General features: G+C 40.8%; 1 protein-coding gene across 1 annotated transcript in view; it reads right to left on the bottom strand.

Annotated features, from left to right (window-relative positions):
* Positions 1-14,578, bottom strand: part of PSD (pleckstrin and Sec7 domain containing) — a gene marked incomplete at both ends in the record, with an annotated part of 230,222 nt that extends 215,644 nt beyond the window's left edge. The window contains 3 exons of the mRNA XM_083363338.1: positions 11,226-11,694; positions 13,451-13,553; positions 13,664-14,578. Of these exons, the coding sequence (XP_083219464.1) occupies positions 11,226-11,694; positions 13,451-13,553; positions 13,664-14,578 (1,487 nt within the window). The remainder of the gene's footprint in view (positions 1-11,225; positions 11,695-13,450; positions 13,554-13,663) is intronic.
* Positions 14,579-15,090: the final 512 nt, after the last annotated feature.

Genomic DNA, 15,090 nt, shown 5'->3' with positions numbered 1-15,090 from the left:
GAGTAGTTTTCCTGGAGCTTAGTGTCCTTCCATATGAAGCATCCTTCTTTTCATCTCATCTGCTAGGAGGAAAGCAGCAGAAAATGACCCTGCCATTTCCAGAATTGAGAAAAGAGGCACCGGCCAATGCAGGGCAGTAAGAAAGTGCAGAAGAAAATGCGATGGTGGCAACTGAGGGCTGGCAGAGGGATATCAGGGCTGGTGGAGGGAGGCGGCAGGGGAGGCTTGTGCAGATTTATCATAACCGGTTTGCCAAACTCAACAAAAAATTAGGTATTGGTTCTGCCGAACCAGTGCAAACTGGCTGAATCCCACCACTGATTGGAACTCTTGAACAGAGATATTATGCAAGATGAGAAAATAGTAGGTATAAATATCAAAAAAAAAATTCACAAATTGAGGGCATTTGCTGATGATCTGGTTATATTTTTGCAAGACCCAAGTATTAATATAGAATATTTGATGAGAAAATTAAATGAGTTTGGAGTCTTAGAGGGGTTTAATATAAACAAAAAAACCCAGGAATGTTTATTAAGAATATGGCCTCTCAGGAATGTGATATATTGATTTAAAAATCTGGTTTTAAGGTTGAGAAAAAGGTGAAATACTTGGGGGTTATATTGACAAATACAAATGTAAACCTGTTTCAAAATAACTATGTGCCTCTTTGGAATGATATAAAAAAGGATTTATTAAGATAAGATAGAATTGGGTAGAATTTCTGAAATTAAGATGTTTTTGTTGTGTAGTGAGTTCTTTGGAGGCAGTAAGTGAGACGAGAGGTTGCAAACATTGCTTTATTGAGGTAACAGAAACAAAACTGAAACAGAGGTTTCCGTGCAGCTACTTATATGGTTGGCCACTAGGCGGTGGCCAATAAGTTTAAAGGAACCCATTTCCACCCCAAATCATCCAATGATCTTCTTGGAGACAGCAAGTCTGGCTTAGTCACTGACTGTTACACAGACACACCAATTGAGGAACCTTAAGCAGCATTCAAACAGACATGTGGAACAATTCAAGTAAAATCCCAATGCATTACACCCCTCCCCCCTAGAATGCACATATATTATTTAAGAATATAATCTTGTAAATATTGTGGTGGTCTACGCGACCTTTCTGAATGCCTGGGGGATCCAGGCAACTTCTGGTCTACCAGCTTGCCTGCTGGGCTGGGTAGACCAGGGCTCTTAGGTTCACATGAGTCAGATTGACTCAAGTCCCTTTGGCTGGCCATTCCTGGTTGGTCCAAACCAAAGTTCAATGAGGTAGCTGTGTTACCCAAGCTGCTGCTGCATTTTGGTTGACTTTCCCCATCTGGAGACCCATGATGCACTCCCGGACTTTGTCCATCTATGACCACCTCCCCATTGTACTGACTGGTTGAATCCTGAGAGCGTGTGAACTGCCCTGTTTGGCTGCTGGTTTCTGGCTCTAGTTGCGGACCTGCTGTGAAGTCCTTGCTTAGTGGCCGTTCTGCAAAACGCTTCCACAGCTGATCAATATGGCGGTGAATGACTCACCCCCCGCCCATCCGGGGCCACCTCATAGGAAATAGGTACCAAAATTTTGACAATTTTACCTGGTTCCCACAAGTTCCCATGCCCATAGTTTTGGGCCCACACCCCATCACCCACTTGCAACCCCTTTGGAGCCTTTGGCCATGCGGTGTCTGCTGCTACATGGTCAGGATGCAACCCATCCAGTTTCATGATTAGCATTCTCCCCCAGCAAAGCTGTACTGGGCTCTTGCCCATTGCTGTGCAAGGCGTAGTATGCTGGCAAAGCAAAAAAATCAGCCAGCCTATGGTACCAATCCCTGGTCACAATGCACTTGAGTGACTCCTTTGTCATGCGGACCATGCATTCACCCTGCCCGTTAGTCGACGGGTGAAAGGAAGCTGATGTTGCATGCCTTATGAGGTTAGTCCTCAAGATGGCCTGAAATTGGCTTCCGGGTGGCAAGGCTCCATTGATGGCAGCCGTTTCAGCTGTCAGCCCCGCTGTTTTCCATGGAGCCGCCAAAAACAGCAACGATCAGCTGTTTGGCAGCTAGGAAACCCGCTCCTCGGGAGAAGAGGAGGGGGTGAGCGCTTAGGCAGGGGTAGAGCTCCCCTAGATCACCAGAGTTTAAACTCTGGTGGTTGAAAGGTGTGAGCCTCCCCAAAGCCTGAGTTTGCTCCGGACTCCGGGACGCCTCTGCTCCAAGGCTTTGGAGCAGAGCAGGATGCTGCAACCATCCCTGCCATCGATAGTGAATTGTGGATTACTTGGATGCAGGCAGAGCTGTGCAGGAGAATGCTGTAATAGCAAGTATTTGAACTTTAACTCAGAGTATTTTGTGGAAAAAGTTGCAAGCGGTGCGGAAAGTGAAAGTGTGCAATAGAATTAAGCGGTGTTAAAATGGATTCCAAACCAACTAAAGTTCCTAGAAGTGCTGGTGCCTCGCCAGTTCAGCAGTCTTCATTACAGGCTTTGATGCCTCCTCCTGCGGCACGCGCACACGCACCAGCTTTAACAATAAAAGATTTGCAGGATGCTTTAAAAATACAATCCCAAGAAATAGCTGAACTTATTGAGGAGAAAAATACTGAGATAAGAGCAGACATTTTGGCTGCATTCAAGGATTGGCAGTGTGTATTGAACGTCTGGATGGCCGAGTGGAAGAACTTAGTCAAAATAACATGAGACTAGATGCTAAAATGCTGGGTGCTGAAACTGTGATGGAAAAGATTGATGATGATGTGACAATGATACAGTATCGCGAAATGGAGTTTGCTGTGAGAATCAGAGGTTTGAAAGAAGATCCTAAGGAAAGTTTGAAAGAAATATTGGCACAAGCTCTTGAACAGGTTTTGGGAAGTTAATATTCCTGTTCTTACACAAGAACAAAGGGAAGGGATGAATCAATTGATAAATGATGAAGAAATTATTTTAGCAATTAAAGGTGGGTAAAGCACCAGGAACAGACGGTTTGACTGCCGTCTATTATAAAAATTTACAGTCAGAAATGGTGGAACCTTTAAGAGAATTGTTTAGGACAATTCAATTGGGAGGAGAAGTGCCTCCATTGTGGAAAACAGCTTTTATTTCGTTGATTCTGAAGAAAGACCAAGATGCTACCCAAGCCAAAAATTATAGACCAATATCGCTTTTAAATACTTCATTAAATACTTAATGAAGGTAATGCAGCAAGTGATTCATAGTGATCAAACTGGATTTATAAGTGGTAGACAAATGAAGAATAATATGAGACATATTGTAGATTTATTGGAATTTTTGGATAGAAATAACCAGGTCTCTGCAGTGCTGATGTTTTTGGATGCTGAAAAAGCCTTTGATCAATTGGATTGGCAATTTTTAGTTAAAGCATTGGAGAAAATGGAATTTGGGGAAAGTTTTTTACAACCTATTAGAGCAATATATCAGAAGCAAACAGCTCGAATAATAGTTAATAGTAGTTTGACAGAAACATGTAATATTGAAAAGGGTACAAGACAGGGGTGTCTGTTGTCACCTTTGCTGTTTGTTTTAACACTGGAAATATTATTGATTAAAATACGAGACTCAAATAAAATTAAGGGAATTAAAATAAGAGATCAGGATTATAGACTGAGAGCGTTTGCGGATGACCTGGTTATTACAGTAAGTCAACCGACTTACTCAGTTGTAGAATTGATGGAGATAATAACGTTATATGGGAAAGTTTCTGGATTTAAGATAAATATACAAAAAAATAAAATATTGTCTAAAAATATGACTATAGAACAAAAGGTTGTTTTAGAAGAGTTAACGGGATTTGAAATAGTTAAAAAGACTAAATATTTGGGGGTTTACCTCTGAGCTTCAAATGTGAAGTTATATAAGAATAATTATGAATTGTTATGGTCAAAAACACAGAAAGAGCTAGATGGTTGGAAAAAATTACAACTATCCTTATTGGGAAGAATTGCAGCAGTAAAAATGAATGTTTTGCCAAAATTTTTATTTTTGTTTCAAATGATACCTATACTTAAAAAGGATTTAAATTTGAAGGAGTGGCAGAAAGGTATTAATAAATTTGTTTGGGCAGGGAAAAAGCCACGAGTTAAATTTAAGATAATGCAAGATACACGTGAAAGAGGTGGTCTTAAAATGCCCAATCTTAAATTATATTATGAGGCTGCTGCTTTATGATCAATAAGTGATTGGTTCAATTTAACACAAGGGAGATTATTAAATCTTGAGGGTTATGATTTGTTATTTGGTTGGCATGCATATTTATTGTATGATAAGAAGGTGGATAATGTGTTTAAGATACATATATTAAGGTATGCTCTGTTGTGAGTATGGAAAAAATATAGACATAAGTTAAATTATAAGATACCAATTTGGGCAATACCTAAACATGCAATAGAAAATATAAATGTGGGATTTAAACATGATGAGACTACATATAAGGAAATCTTAAGTTTAGAAAGGAATGTATGGCAATTAAAGCCATATAATATTTTAAAAGAAGAAAAGATTGTTCAAACCTGGTTTCAGTATGGGCAGTTACAAGCAAGATGGAAAGATCAGAAAGTTGGCTTTTCAATAACTGATGGAAATTTGGTAAAACAAATTAGAGATCAAGGTCAAGCACATATAAGAAGGATATATAATGCATTGATAGAAATTGATTCAGAAATGGAACTTGTTAAAGATTGTATGATAAAGTGGGCCCAGAATTTTCAGGAGGTTATAACAATGCATACTTGGGAAAAGATTTGGGTTACAAATGTAAAATTTACACAGGCCCAAAATTTAAGAGAGAATTTTTATAAAATGTTTTATAGGTGGCACGTAGACCCTAAAAAACTAGCAAGTATGTATCCGAACTGCCAGCCCAAATGTTGGAGGTGTGGTTGTGAGGATGCAACGTATTTTCACATATGGTGGACTTGTAAAAAAGTCAAAGCTTTTTGGATTAAAATTTGGTGGAATATGCAAAAGATATTTAAGAAAAAAATAAGGTTTTCTCCGCAGTTGTTTTTGTTGGGTATTATTACAGACTTTACTGTTATAGATACTAAATTGATGTTGAATTTAATTACGGCAGCAAGACTTTTAGTAGCGCAATATTGGAAGAAGGAGGAACTGCCGACTATAGAAGAGTGGACTTTGAAAGTTTCTAATCTGGCGGAAATGGCAAAGATTTCAGCATATTTGAAAGAACAATCGCAACAGAGATATATTGTGGAATGGAGAAGATGGATTGAATATATTCAGAATAAATATGGGACTAAAAGGTTTCATTTAGCATTTGAATAAGTAGTGGTTTTATATGACGTATTATTAGTTATTTGTTATTTGTTAGTAATATAGTTACGACTATGGAGAGTTAAAGTGCGATAGAATTTAATGTTTTATTTTTGTTGTTAGCATATTTTAGCTTACGTTTGTGAGCTTATACCCTGTATTCAGCTCTGGGAAGTCGGGGAGGGGGAAGGGTAGGGTAGGGTTGGGGGAGGGGAGGGGGGGAGGGAGTCTTTTCTATTTAAAAAATGTACTGTAAAACTTTTCAATAAGATGGCCTGAAATTCTGCCACTGTCAACTGGGCCCCGTTGTCTGAGACTATGACGTCCGGCAGCCCGTGTGTGGCAAAAAGCTTTCTAGGCACCTGGATGGTCCTAGCAGTAGTCATAGTAGATATAGGAATTACTTCCAACCATTTAGAGTGGCTGTCGACCACTATCAAAAACAGCTGCCCCTGAAAGGGCCCAGCGAAATCAATGTGAATCCTTGACCAAGGTGTATGAGTTTCCTCCCATCGGTGGACAGGAGCATGTGGCATTTCTGGCCTGGATTGTTGACACGTGTAACACCCCATGTACCTGGGCCTCGATAGCCTTATCTAACCCTGGCCACCATAGGTAGCTCCATGCCAATGCCTTCATCCGGTTTATGCCTGGATGGCCCTCATGCAGAGACTGAAGTGCCTTAATTAAGTGCCTTAATGAACTGGGGACAATAACCCTGCTCCCCCATAAGATGCAGCCTTTGTGAGCTGAAAGCTTGTTTGTACGTGTGAAGTAGGTCTGGAACTCTGGTCCAGGGTTATTTTCAAGCCACCCTGTGTGAATCCATGACAAAACTCTACTTAAAACTTTGTCTGCAGCAGTTTCTGCAGCCAAATTCCCAGCATGGAGGGGGAACTCAGGCAAGTCTTGAATTCACAAAATGCAAGCTGCTGGAGCCAGATCTGGCTCTACCTGTGGCAATGGCAACCTGCTAAGGCCGTCTGCTGGTTTCTGAACCAGCCTGTAGCTGTAGGCTGACATAAAAATGGACCATCTTAACATCCTAGGGGACAGTTATTTGAGGTGTCTGCCTATCTGAAGTAAAGAACCCCAACAGTGGCTTGTGGTCTGGGAAGACTGTGAATTTCCTGCCATACAAGTAATCATGGAATTTCTTCACCCCGGCCACAATGGCCAAGGCCTCTTTATCAATCTGAGTGTAATTGCACTCAGCTGAGGACAATGTCCTTGAATAAATAGCAATGGGGACTTGAGCCCCATTACTTGACAAATGGCTTAGAACACCCCCCCCTTACGCGTGAGAGAGGTGGTCTTAAAATGCCTAATTTTAAACTATACTATGAAGCTGCTGCTTTGTCAGCGATAAGTGATTGGATTAATCTAACATAAGTGAGATTATTAAATCTTGAAGGTCATGATTTGCTATTTGGTTGGCATCCATACCTATTGGTATGATAAGGTGGATAATGTGTTCAAGGTGCATATTTTAAGACATGCTCTGTTGCGAGTTTGGAAAAAGTATAGACATAAGTTAAATTATAAGATACCTTTATGGGCAATACCGAAACACGCAATAGAAAATATAAGTGTTGGGTTTAAACATGATGTGACTACATATAAGGAAATTTTAAGTTTGGAAAGGAATGTATGGCATTTGAAGCCGTATAATATCTTACGAGAAGAAAAGATTGTTCAAACTTGGTTTCAGTATGGGCAATTACAGGCCAGGTGGAAAGAAGATCAGAAAATTGGTTTTTCAATGACTGATGAAAATTTGGTAAAGCAAATTAGAAATCAAGGTCAAGCACATATCAAACGGATATATCTTGCACTGATAGAAATTGATTCAGAGACAGAACTTGTTAAAGATTGTATGATAAAGTGGGCTCAGAATTTTCAAGAAGTCATTACAATGGATACTTGGGAAAAGATTTGGGTGAGAAATGTAAAATTTACACAAGCTCAAAATTTAAGAGAGAACTTTTATAAAATGTTTTATAGGTGGCATTTAGATCCTAAAAAACTAGCAAGTATGTATCCGAACTGCCAGCCTAAATGTTGGAGGTGTGGTGGCGAAGATGCAACGTATTTTCATATATGGTGGACCTGTAAAAAGGTTAAAGCATTTTGGATCAAAATTTGGTGGAATATGCAGAAGATATTTAAGAAAAGGATAAAGTTTTGTCCGCAATTGTTTTTACTGGGCATTACTACTGACACTACTGTTGTGGACACTAAGTTGATGTTGAATTTAATTACGGCAGCAAGACTTTTAGTAGGGCAATATTGGAAGAAGGAAGAACTGCCGACTATAGAAGAATGGACTTTAAAAGTTTCCAACCTGGCAGAAATGGCAAAGATCTCAGTGTATTTGAAAGACCATTCGCAACAGAGATATATTGTGGAGTGGAAAAAATGGATTGATTACATCCAGAATAAATATGGGACTAAAAAGTTTCATTTAGCATTTGAATAAGTATTGATGTGATATTTATATTGCTTGTAGTTATTTTATAAGAGTTAAAGTGTGATAGATTTAATAGTTTATTGTTGTTTGCATATGGTAGATTATGATTGTTTCTCCTTTTATACCTTGTATTTAGCTCTGGGAAGTCGGGGAGGGGGAGGGAGGGAGGTGTTGGGGAGGGTTGGGAAGAGGGGAGGGGGTTGGGAGTGGTTTTGTTTTGATAAAAATAAAATGTACTGTAAAACTTTTCAATAAAAAAAAGAACACCCCCCCTGCTTCATAAGGGGATGCGTCACATGCAATGCATACAGGCAATGTTTCATTAAAGTGCATAAGCACTGAATTGGAGGACAGTAGTGATTTTACTGCCTTAAAACTATTTTTGTGAACCTTGGTCCACTTCCATGGGGTGTTTTTGTCTAAGAGCTGGTGTAATGGCTCTGCCACTGCGGGCTTGTTAGGAAGGAACGTATGGTAAAAATTTAGGAGACCCAAGAATGCTTGAAGCTCTCCCTTTGACCTGGGGCTTGGTGCCAGCTGAATTGCCTGCAGGATGGATGCCTTCAGCATCAATACAGAATCCCAGGAACTCAGTGGAAGGGACCCCAATTTTACATTTGTCCCTTTTCAATTTGCGGAACCATTGAAGGAAGGCTTTGAGCCTCCTTGCAAGCACCTCAGTGGATTCACCAGCAATAAGCACATCGTCAAAATAAGGGCAAACCCCTGGAATGCCCTTGAGCATACGCTCCATAACTCCCTGGAAGATTCCTGGGGCTACGCTAACCCCGAATTGGAGGCATTTGACTTTAATAGCCCCCCTGTGTGTCACAATTGTTTGTGCAGCCACTGTGGCCTTGTCCACAGGTAACTGCTGATAGGCCTGTGCCAAGTCTAACTTAGCAAACACGGTACCCCCTTGCAGCAATGCCAAGATGTGGCTAACGACTGGCACCGGGTATGCGTGCTGCTGTAGTGCCTGGTTAATGGTGCACTTGTAATCTGTGCAAATCCTGACCTCCCTGTTGGCCTTAAGTGGTGTGACAATGTGGGTTTCCCATTCACCCCCATCTACGGGCTGTAGTACCCTCTGACTGACTAGCTTGTCAAGCTCTGCACCGATTTTGTGTTTTAGTGCAAATAGCCCTCTACGGGGCTTGATCCTAATAGGCGTTACGACAGGCTATCGGAGGGCCCTTGTACTCTCACAGGCTTGTATCAAAGACATCTGTGAATTCCTCGCATACTGATGCCAAGTTCGCAGCTTGTGTCCAGTGGATCCCAATCAAGCCCTATTAAGCTCGTTCTCTGGCCCTCTCCCACAATCACATCTAGAGGTCCTGAAAACTCCTTGAATTTGACGGCCAAAGTGGCCTCGCCTTTGATGGCTACTCGGTAATTCTGGAAGTTAGTTAAAATGATGTTGGATGGCCTAATCTTGGCCCCCCTCTTGCTGCAGTTGCACACGAACTGGAAAATCTCCAGGGAAATAATGGATACAGCTGAACCAGTGTCCAGTTCCATCTTGCAAGGAACACCTTGCAGCTCGACTTGAAGCCGAAGTTTTGGCTTAAGGGGGCGGCAAGCTCCAGTGCAGCAAATGCTCTGCCAACTGGAGCAGAACCCTACTCTATGATGCCCCGGGGCCCCGGTACCTCTCCTGATCAGATCATCTGATTGGCGGTCCTTCTGGTGACCTCTACAGACTTCTGCGATGTGTCCAGTTTTCCCACAGGCCCAACACCTGGCTGTCTGGAACCGGCAGTCCACTCGTTGGTAGTGGCCACCACAGCCCAAACACCAAAGGAAGCGAACTGCCTTGTAAGGGGGCTTCAGTTCCTTGTCGTGGTGCCATTGGATTTTGTCAACTTCATGGTCGGATTCAATGTCTTCTGAATGTTCGGTGTCCTTGTGGTGGATGGCTTCCTTGTGAGGAGTGCTTTTGGTGGGCCGCAACATCTTCACAGCTCCGCCAGCAACTTCATCCACCATGACTTCTCTTAGGGCTTCCTGAAGCAAGAGAATCTCTTTTGTGAAAAGTTTTTGTTGCAGCTTTCTGCTCCTTAGTCCAAAGATGAGTCAGTCTCAAAGCCTTTCTTCCAAGTCCGAAAATTGTCTCAACGCTGCGATGAATTCAGTGGCTGTTTCACTGGGTTGTTGAACTCGTTGTTCGAAGGCATGCCTCCACACTATCAATGACAGCTTTGGTTGGAAATGGTTGCTGAGCCGTTTCTTCAGGTCCACGTAAGTAACAGACTCCAGCTGCGCCGGTGTGACTACGTTCTCCATACTGTCGAACATTGCAGACCTGCAGACAAAGAGAGGTGTTGCGGCCTTCAGGCCATCTTCGGTGACTTGGTTGGTGTGGAGGTAGTTCTCTACTCTTGAAATGTAGGATGACCATCTCTCTGGGTAAGTGACATCAAATTCCTCAAGCTTTCCAACTTTCACCATGGTGGGAAAGTCTTTGCGGCTCGTGCCTCACGTTGCCTCATCCTGCTTCTCTTGTAAGCCCTGGGACTGGTCCACAGGATGGTGTGGTCGCTAGCATGGCTTGCTAGGCCAACCGAGGGGGGGGAATGTGGTCCCTGTCAGGCGCTGTGCTGGACTCACCCCCTAGTGACTTCAGCTCTTCCGAAGAAGCAGAATCCCATCCTTGTCACCAGTGTTGTGTAGTGAGTTATTTGGAGGCAGTAAGCAAGACAAGGGGTTGCAAACAGGAACATTGCTTTATTGAGGCAACAGGAACAGAACTGAAACAGAGGCTTCTGCGCAGCTGCTTATACAGTTGGCCAGTAGGCAGTGGCCAATAGGTTTAAAGGAATCCATTCCCACCCCAAATCATCCAATGATCTTCTTGGAGACAGCAAGTCTGGCTTAGTCACTGCCCGTTACACAGACACACCAATGGAGCAACCTTAAGCAGCATTCAAACAGACACGTGAAACAGTTCAAGTAAAATCCCAATGCATTACAGTTTTACCAAAGATGCTTTTTTTGTTTCAGGCATTACCAACACTTCCAACTGATATTCCATTTAAATAATGGCAGAAAGATATTTCCAAGTTCATATGGGAAGGGAAAAAACCAAGAATTAGATATAAACCTTTACAAGATGCTAAGGAGCGAGAATATTTGGGTCCACCAGATTTGAAATTGCATTTTGATGCTTGCTGTTTTGTCTGGCTAAAAGAGTGGGTGAACCTCCAAAATAAGAGGCTACTTGATTTAGAAGGTCATGAATTAAGATTTGGATGGTTTATAAATTGTTATTGAATTTGAATTTGGAAAAAGAACATGTAAGGCACTGGCGATTTGGCTGCAAATGTTTCATCTTCATTCGGGACCGAAGATGCCCCCCCCCCAGAATGGAGATGAAATGTTTCCAGTCAAATCGCCAAGCTCGGAGATCAAACTATCAGCCAAACAATAGGCATTGCTGTCACTCTATTGCCACCATTGGAGAAATCCTCACCTCTCCTGTTGATGTACCATGGCTTCAGATATGTCACCGTATTTATTTCCCTGGTTCTTGTTGTCTAAAGGTTTGCAATCCTCTTGCATGGCAAAAAAGAGGTCATTTGGAACAATGTTTAATTTTCTTGGAATTCCCATGGAACTAAAATTGCTCTCACTGTCCTTCTGGCTTTCAATGGCTGAATCCACTTCTTCCTTCTCAGCCAAAATATCATCAATGTTTGTTTCACGGTAGCATCTCAAGGGGACAGAGTCCAGATCAGTCTCTGAATACTTCACTGTTCTGCGGATTATTCCAGTTTCACAGTTTTCAAGCTTTGTATTACCTGGTGGAGTCACCTCAATTTCTACCTCTACATGACATAGACTGTGTTCTGGCCTCATCTCATCTGGGTTTTGTTGCACTGAGAGTTTGGATTTCTCAAGCAGCTGAGGTGAAGGATCAAGTGCACTCTGAGATGGCATCCCTGGAATTACAGAGATTCCGTATTACAGACAAAATGTACTTATGGTTCCTAAGTGATTCTGGCTCTTTATGTATAACATTTGCTCAGTACTTCTATATCAACACTACTTATCTCAAACATTGTCATAGTTATTGAAGTGTAATGTTAGATTTATAACTTTATTAAATGGTGCTTATTTATAATATAAGTAGTTAAAAGGCATCAGATAATTCCCAACATGTCATTCACTTATTTATATGATTTTTGGAGCCATCTGTTTCACAGCGGTGATTCTGGGCAATGAACAAAAATTAAATCCACCATAGTGTATAATCCATGATAGCCGGCTCAAAACAAAAAGACCTAAACCAAAAAGCTGCATCAACAGAGCTCATTTTACCTTCTGGCCCAAATGCCTGGGGAAACAGCCTGGTCTTCAAAGCCTTACCAAAGTTGGGGCCATCTGGATCACTGGATGGTTGCTGTTCCAGAGGCAGGTGCAGCCACAGAGACAGTTCAACTCCAGAGTACAACAAGATGGCATTGTTTGATGGAAGGTAGCTGGAGCATACTCTCCCTGCTAGACATAGCGGGCTGGACATATTGTTGTATTACCAACCCCTCTTCTTTTAATTTCATGCCTTCAATTAATTCTAACTATTCTTTTCATATTTTTATATCACAGAGCAATAACAACAAAGGAATAGTTGCACAGTGCCTTTGAATTAGGAATGCTAGGAGCACTCTGCCAATAGAAAATCCTTAAAAATAATTCCACTGTACTTCAGAAGAAAAGTAAAAATTAATCATGAATATTATTTCACAAATAAACTCATTCATGAGTAAATCTTTTGAGAACCACATATCTCCCTCTGCACTTTGTATGGTAAGATCAACTAGTCCTCCTTCCTACAGCCTATTCTCCTCATTGCATGTTCAGCATCTACTGTATTTGCAAGAGGAGTTCCAGTTTTATATTCATAAAATCAGGCAGTGAATTTAGTCATAGTATTGCAAGGATTATTTCCAGAGAACAACCCCCAAATTTCAAATTGAAAATGCAGTGAAGACTGAAGAGAGATATTTTCAACAAGAAGTAGAGGTTTTATCAATTGCTTCTTTGAGACACAGCAATGTAAGAGGAATAGCTATGCAATATATACTGTGAAAATATGTTCAGTCTTTCTATTTCTTAGGTTGTCATATTGATCTTTCTTGAGATAGATTCATCTGAAATTATTCATTTTAATAAACTTCTGATTTTAACTAAATGATTCAAATATATTGAAATTAAATAATTTAAGTAGAGATTAGCTTTGACTGGATGATGCCACATCTAGCACTTTTTACTCAACACGGAGTTTGAACATATTCAATAGGAGGCTCATCTGTGGATCTCAGGTAAAAAAGTAAGTACTACTATTCAACTGCAGCTGCAACCAAGAACTGAATGAAGATCCTTTTCAACAAGTTTTTAGTGCAGCTTATTTAAAAATAGTACCTTATTTTTACTCATGCATCTGATGTTTTTGGAGATTTTTGCTACTGAATTTCAGGTTAGTATTTTTGTTGACATTCATCAAAAGAGAGCTTATTCCTTATTGTTAGTATATTATGCAAAACAGTGTTCTTTCTATTTTGCATTTTCAACATAAGAGTAGATAGGCATTCTACAATACTTACATTATCTATAACAAACATAAGTTCAGAACATCATTTCATGGTGATGGATCATTAAGAAATGTTTGTCATAATACAGTAGCAGTAAGTGGGTTACCTGTCTTAGAAGATTCTAGTGAGCCATAGAAGAATTCCCATTTAGCTTTGGCAACACGCTGGGCATGGACAGAGCTTTCATGGGAATATGCCCACAAGCTTCCCTGTAGAAAGGAAAGAGATTTTTATTTAGGAGGATCCCTAGATGTGAGATTTCCATTATCTAGATTTAGATAACATTTTTGGCAAGAAAATATTTGGACTTACTAAGTACCTGGTACTGTGCCTCCCTGCTCTGATGGCACAAGAGATCATTAGATAGACTGCTCATCCCACCAATGAGGGAACTGGAAGGGCAACTGGCACCAAGAGAAAGTGGAGTTCCATTACCCCAACTCAAAGTGGGCTGTGCATTTAAAAAAAATCTGTTTCCAGCAAGAAGAGGATCTGAAGCAGATATCTCTGGTTTTGGCTTAAATTCAAGATGCTCCTGTTTACTACTGAGAACCACTGGGTCCTGTTCATCTGTAATGGTCAAAGGGGATTTATCTGTCTGGGCTTTGAAGCCCATTCTGTTATCCAAAATTACAGGATTCAGGGATGTTGTGACTTTGTGCCGTAAGGAATATTGTGTCGGAACATTTGTCTTTTGGCTTCTTTGCTTATTGGAGTCAAAGTGAAAATCTTCTTCAGACTGCAAACTTCTGCTCAAACCATTTTCTTTCCTGGGTTCCATCAGTGGGAAGCCATTTAAAGTTTTCACATTAGCCTTCTCAATAAAGCGAAAGGTCACCACAGAACTTTGACCACCAGTGACTGGGACTACCAGGGGGACCTGATTGCCTGAGGGACATGGGGAACTTCTTAATGGAGTACATGGAGCTGTTACTCTTCCTGAGATGAGACAGCTGCCATTTCCAAAGTTACTCATCTTTGTTATCTTCTGTGTTAGGGAGCCAGTACTGTTATATATGCCAAGCTGGGATCGCAAGGGTTCAGAAGTTAGTCCCTTGCGGAGGAAATGAATCTTGCCAGCACTGGGTGACAGACTATGATAAGGATTAAAAGAAGCAGGTATCACATTCTTGGAAGGAGGAAGCTGGGGTGTCTTCTCCATTGCTTGAACATAGCGTTGGCATGACATAGCATGGTTAGAATGGAAGTACATAACTGCTCCATCCTGGGCCATCTTGGAAGAATGAGTTGGAGCAAAAAGGAAAAAGAACTAGGAACGGAAACAACTTTCCAAATGGCAAGTTGATAAATCTAACAGAAGTAGCAGCATTACATGGCCCTGAAACAGACAAAAAGAGAGCAAGATCTCATAAACATTTTATTAAACAAGGGCAGAAAATATGTCCCCTTTAGTATTCATTTCAACACAAGATTTTATTGTGGACCCTCTCCCTTTCTCTTATTTTTTTTCTTACTAATAGCACAAAATTATAGAAATATTGAATTGGAAGAATTTGTTTACACTATCAAGCTCAACCCATGGCCAGTTTAAGAATCCAAATTAAAATAATCTAGACAGATAGCAGTGTAGCTTCTATTTGAATATATCCAATGAATATATTTGTTCGCTCTCTGGATAATTATTTCTATTAGTAAATTACTTTTAATATTAAGACCCCCCACACCATTCTGTTACAATCTGTTATCCATTCTGTTACAATCTGTTATTTAAGTCTATTATTTTGT

Source organism: Vipera ursinii, assembly GCF_947247035.1.
Source record: "Vipera ursinii genome assembly, chromosome: 5".
In the NCBI taxonomy this organism is placed as follows: Eukaryota; Metazoa; Chordata; class Lepidosauria; order Squamata; family Viperidae; genus Vipera; species Vipera ursinii.
The sequence above is the reverse complement of the archived record's forward strand: the minus strand, read 5'-3'. Positions and strand labels throughout refer to the sequence as shown.